Genomic DNA, 6,000 nt, shown 5'->3' on the forward strand with positions numbered 1-6,000 from the left:
TCTGCTCAGGTGGGGGGGTCAGCCAGGCCCGGGGGGGGCCTGCTCTCCTTGGGTGGGTGGGGGGGTCAGCCAGGCCCGGGGGGGGGTCCTGCTCTGCTCGGGTGGGGGGGTCAGCCAGGCCCGGGAGGGGGCCTGCTCTGCTCGGGTGGGGGGGTCAGCCAGGCCCGGGAGGGGGCCTGCTCTGCTCGGGTGGGGGGGTCAGCCAGGCCCGGGGGGGGCCCTGCTCTGCTCGGGTGGGTGGGAGCGGAGGAACACCGGGAGCAGTGGTTGTAGATCACTACGCACGGCTGGAGAGCAAGTGACATCAGGGAGACTCGTGATGGGTTAAACCATGATGCCCAGTGTGTGCCGGGGGACAGCTGATGTCCAAGGGCGGCGTCGAACCCCAAGTTCTGCCCCTTCCCTAATTGCTCAGAGCCAAGGTGGGGGTGCCGAGACCATGCTTTCTGAGGGGTCCGTGAGAGAAATCTTGGAGACATGGGTGATAATAGGCTGCGTATCAGAACTTAGTCCCCAAGAAATGAGGTCGGGATATTGAGCCCAACCCAAGAAGGTGAGATTCCAGCTGCTGCAGATGTAAAGAATGAACAGAAGTCAAGCGCTTAGGATTAGGATGGGGACAGCGAAGGTGTTCCTGGGCCGCACTCTCAAAGCGCGTCACCCTCTCCTACTTCTAACACGACATCTTGCCTGACTTCTGCGGCTTTGCAATCGGGTTTTATCGGCCTGCGTTTAGCGTGAGGACCGCAGGCAGTGGTGTCCTGGGAGAGGGACGGGAGCTCTCCTGAGTAGCACGTGCCCATTTCTGTGGTGTAAATGCTCCCACTGTGGCGAATTTCAAGTGAACCATGTGATGACCACAGGCACCCCGAACGTCGGGAAATGGAACCGGTCGTGAGTCAGTAAGAGTTCTCTGCAGCACGCCACTGCCCCCAGGCTTCAGCTCATTCCAGGGGCAATCTGGTGACAACAAGAAAACTCTTCTTTCTAATGGTACTTGATGGGGATCTAGGGACCAAGGAGGTCCTGCTGGGAAACTCCATCGAGGCACTCAGGAGTAGCAGTTGCCAGAAACATCCAAGGTGACCTTCTGTTTTTTTGTGTGTGTGTTTTGTTTTTAGCATCTTGAAGAAGGCATGTCCCCCTCTCACAGAGAGAATGCTGTTCTCTGGGAAAGGGAGTTGGCCGCACCTGTCCCTGGAGGCCGGGGGCGAGCTGGTGCCTGTGCCCGTCGTCGGGGCAGAAGCCATCGATTTATGGAACACAGGCGAGAAGGTGTTTATCTTCAGAAACCCAGAGGGGCCAGAGCTCTCGCCACGCGCCCCTCCCAGGAGGAAGAAGAAGAACTTCCTGAACGCCAAGAAGGCCACCTGGGCCTCGGGCGTGGACTAGCCCACAGGAGAGTGCCAAGGGGTCTGCAGACAGAAGGGTTCGCTTCTCCTGCCCGCGTGTGTGTGTGTGTGTGTGTGTGTGTGTGGCATACAACCTGCAAATACAAATGACTCATGGAAGACGCAGACACCCCACCAAGCCCGCACCCCGACTGTCAAGGACCCAGTTTGCTGTCCTGAATTTCCAGATGGCCCACTCTCTTCAGCGGTGACAAGGGACATGACAAGACCTGGGGCAGCCGTGAGCACTTGGCCCCCCTCGCCCAGAGCCTGCAGGAGAGACCTTGTGTCTGATTCCCGTCCCCACTGTGCCTGCAGGAGAGACCCTGAGTCTGATTCCCGTCCCCACTGTGCCTGCAGGAGAGACCCTGAGTCTGATTCCCGTCCCCACTGTGCCTGCAGGAGAGTACCCTGAGTCTGATTCCCGTCCCCACTGTGCCTGCAGGAGAGACCCTGAGTCTGATTCCCGTCCCCACTGTGCCTGCAGGAGAGACCTTGTGTCTGATTCCCGTCCTCACTGTGCCTGCAGGAGAGACCCTGAGTCTGATTCCCGTCCCCACTGTGCCTGCAGGAGAGACCTTGTGTCTGATTCCCGTCCCCACTGTGCCTGCAGGAGAGACCCTGAGTCTGATTCCCGTCCCCACTGTGCCTGCAGGAGAGACCCTGAGTCTGATTCCCGTCCTCACTGTGCCTGCAGGAGAGACCCTGAGTCTGATTCCCGTCCCCACTGTGCCTGCAGGAGAGACCTTGTGTCTGATTCCCGTCCCCACTGTGTCTGCAGGAGAGACCTTGTGTCTGATTCCCGTCCCCAATGTGCCTGCAGGAGAGACCTTGTGTCTGATTCCCGTCCCCACTGTGTCTGCAGGAGAGACCCTGAGTCTGATTCCCGTCCCCACTGTGTCTGCAGGAGAGACCCTGAGTCTGATTCCCGTCCCCACTGTGTCTGCAGGAGAGACCCTGAGTCTGATTCCCGTCCCCACTGTGCCTGCAGGAGAGACCCTGAGTCTGATTCCCGTCCCCACTGTGCCTGCAGGAGAGACCCTGAGTCTGATTCCCGTCCCCACTGTGCCTGCAGGAGAGACCTTGTATCTGATTCCCGTCCCCACTGTGCCTGCAGGAGAGACCCTGAGTCTGATTCCCGTCCCCACTGTGTCTGCAGGAGAGACCCTGAGTCTGATTCCCGTCCCCACTGTGTCTGCAGGAGAGACCCTGAGTCTGATTCCCGTCCCCACTGTGCCTGCAGGAGAGACCCTGAGTCTGATTCCCGTCCCCGCCGTGTCTGGCTGCGTTGCGGGTTGGGTGTCGAAGGCAGGGCTCTCTCCTTACATTTTATGCTTGTTTCCTATTCTGTTTTTATCAGGGGAAGTTTTAAAAATAAATGTATTTGGCACAGAGCTCTTCCCCACGGAGCACTCATTTTCGCTGAATGTACGTGGGAGCCGGGGGCCCCTCTCCTCGTCCTTACGCCTTGTGTTTCGGCCACACGTGGTGCTGTTCGGCAGAGATGTGCCCTCTGCTGTTCCGGTGGCCAGAAAACGTCTCCCATCCAAGTCAGAATTATTCCCCCCTCTTTATGAACGAGGCCGTTTGGTGGCCCGGGAAGGTGGGTTGATGTGCGCGAGATCGTAAAGCTAGTACGCAGCGAGATTACGACTGGCCCTCTGTGGCCCCTGACGCTTGTCCTTCCTCCTGGGCTCGATCCACGGGCACGTAACAGCCCCCACCCGTTTGCCAACAAATGCACGCAGGTCCTCACCTCTCACAATGTGCTTTTCTGTGTCCTGCCCCTTCCCGTCCTCACAGCAGTGACTGAGGCCCCTGAGGTCTCCCTGGGCCCGGCCCAGATCATGGTGTGAGCCTTTCTGAGAGCCACACAAAGGCGGCCGCAGTGGGCCTTTCCTGTGGGCGGAAAACGGTTGGGCAGGAATCCCCTCACCGGCAAAGGGGCAGAAGAAACACCTGTTACGTACAAGCTGCTGCTAGTCCCTTCCAGCTCCTTGGACCCACTCCTCAACCCTCATGGTCCCCCAGCAAGGAGGGTAGCATTGCTCCACTGAACAGCCAGGAAGGCTGAGACTCAGACGGGAAGTAACTCGCCTGCGATCGTATCACCTGTAAGGGTGGAATCCTGGTTTTGAACCTGGGTCTCCCAACGTTTCAAACCCTTATCTGCCGCGAGGCGTCCCATTGGCAATGTGAGGGCCAGGTCTTAGTTGCCCTTCCGATGAGCGTGCACGCAGCATGGTGGACAGGGCCCTTTGCCGGGGGTGGACTTCCCCCCAGGCACCCCCTGACCTGCCGCTAGAGCAACGCCGTTGTGCGCGTCGGCAGCTCACTGTTAACTATTACCGAGCACAGGTAGTAAGGAGAGATCGCTCGCCGCTGACGCGTTCACCTGTCGGTGGACGTTTGAGTTGTTCCAGGATTTGGCTGGTACCATCGAAGCTGCAGCGGACGTCATGGACACGTCTTCGTCTGGACGTGGGCCCTCATCTCGGAGGGAATGGCCCGATCCCATGATAAGTGCAGGTTACACCTGGTAAGAATCTGCCGGGCTGTGGCCGGCCGCGCCCGTCACCAGTTGGCGTGGCCACCAGCGTTGTCTGTAAAGCCCTCGTCACCAGTTGATGTGGCCACCAGCGTTGTCTGTAAAGCCCTCGTCACCAGTTGGCGTGGCCACCAGCGTTGTCTGGAAAGCCCTCGTCACCAGTTGGCGTGGCCACCAGTGTTGTCTGTAAAGCGTTCGTCACCAGTTGGCGTGGCCACCAGCGTTGTCTGTAAAGCCCCCGTCACCAGTTGGTGTGGCCACCAGCGTTGTCTGGAAAGCCCTCGTCACCAGTTGGTGTGGCCACCAGCGTTGTCTGGAAAGCCCGCTTCCTCCACGTCTCTGCCTCAGTGGATACACCAGTCCTTTTGATTTTCGCCGTTCTAACAGCACTTCCCATGGCCGTGTTTTTTTATTTTATATCCTGTTATTTTTCAATTATCGTTTACATTCCGCATTATCTTGTATTGGTTTCAGGAATTCAGCACAATGGGTCGGACAAGCATATACCCTATAAAGTGTGACTTCTCCCCCTCCCCGATATTTCCAATGCCCGCCTGACCCCATCCCTAGTTATTATTATCGGCTGTATTCCCCATGCCGTCCTTCACATCCCCTGATGGCTTTCTAACCAACCATCTGTGCGTCTCAATTCCTTCCCCTTTTCCACCCAGTCCCCTCCCCCCTAAAAACCATTCGTCTATCCTCTGTATCTGTGAGTCTGTTTCAGTTTTATCTGTTCACATATTTTGTTCTTTAGATTCCACAGGTAAGTGAAATCATGTGATATCTGTCTCTTTCTGTCTGACTTATTTCACTTAGCCTACTACCCTCTAGGTCCATCCGTGCTGGTGCACATGGTAAGATTTCATTCTTCTTTTTTTATGGCCGAGTAATATTCCACAAGATATATGATATCATACATATATATGTACCACCATGTTTTTATTACTTGACTGTTGATGGGCATGTGGGTCGCTACTGTATATTGGCTATTGTAAATAACGCTTTAGTGAATGTGGAGGGGGGACATACAGGCTTTCAAGTTAGTGTCTTGGTTTTTTTAGATATATACTCAGAAGTAGAATCACTGGGTCATAAGGCAGTTCCAGTACTCATTTTTTGAAGAAACTCCACACTGTTTTCCACAATTGTATGGCAGTTTTAATTAGGATTTTATGTTTCTTTTCCAACCACATATCTTCTTTGGTGAAGTATCTGTTTAAATCAATGGTAGTCAACTTGGTCCCTACTGCCCACTAGGGGGCATTTCAGCTTTTCACAGTGGGCGGTAGCGGAGCAACCGAAGTATAAATAAAAAGATAGATTTAACTATAGTAAGTTGTTTTATACAGATGTTTCTGTCAAACTTAGCGAAAATCCGACATAAAGTACTTCATAAGTTATTATTATATGCTTTAACTTGCTGTAACTCTGCTTTATAAATTTTATAAAGTAAAGTTACTTCCCTACTTTATAAATCACCATTACTGTGGAACCAGTGGGTGGTTAGAAAATTTTACTACTAACAGAGATACAAAAGTGGGCGGTAGGTATAAAAAGTTTGACTACCCCTCTTTTAAATCTTTGACCCATTGGTTTTTGGGGAGAGGGTTGTTTGTTTTATTATTTTTGAGTTTTGAGAGCTATATATTCTGGATACCAATTCTCATCAGATATGTGGTTTTCAAATATTTTCTCTCATTCTACATTTTATCTTTTTATTCTTTTAACAGTGTCTTTTCGAGAGCCGAAATTGTGAATTTTGATAAAAGTCCAATCTATCAACTTTTATGGATTATGCTTCCGGTATGAATGAAATTTTGATTCAAACCAGAGTCACAAAGGATTTTCCCCACACACGTGCGTGTGTATAACATGTATACAGTCATACATGAACATAAGTTTTTATAGCTTTACATTTACACCTCTGATCCATACTGAGTTTTTGTGTATGGTGCAAGCTAAGAATCAGAGTTCTCTTTTTGCCTATATATGTTCAATTATTGTTACAGCATCATTTTTTAAAGGATGTTCCTACACTAAATTGCCTTTACGTCTTTG

The 6,000-nt window shown here is 52.8% G+C and overlaps 1 protein-coding gene across 2 annotated transcripts in view; it reads left to right on the plus strand.

The window, feature by feature from the left end:
• EVC2 (EvC ciliary complex subunit 2) overlaps positions 1 to 2,065 on the plus strand; it is an 84,978-nt gene extending 82,913 nt beyond the window's left edge. For both annotated transcript variants that reach the window (XM_066385204.1, XM_066385205.1), the window contains exon 20: positions 1,122 to 2,065. In XM_066385204.1, coding sequence (XP_066241301.1) covers positions 1,122 to 1,392 — 271 coding nt within the window. In that variant the 3' untranslated portion in view covers positions 1,393 to 2,065. The remainder of the gene's footprint in view (positions 1 to 1,121) is intronic.
• Positions 2,066 to 6,000: the final 3,935 nt, after the last annotated feature.

The sequence above is a fragment of the Saccopteryx leptura genome, chromosome 5 (assembly GCF_036850995.1).
Source record: "Saccopteryx leptura isolate mSacLep1 chromosome 5, mSacLep1_pri_phased_curated, whole genome shotgun sequence".
NCBI classification, from domain to species: domain Eukaryota; kingdom Metazoa; phylum Chordata; class Mammalia; order Chiroptera; family Emballonuridae; genus Saccopteryx; species Saccopteryx leptura.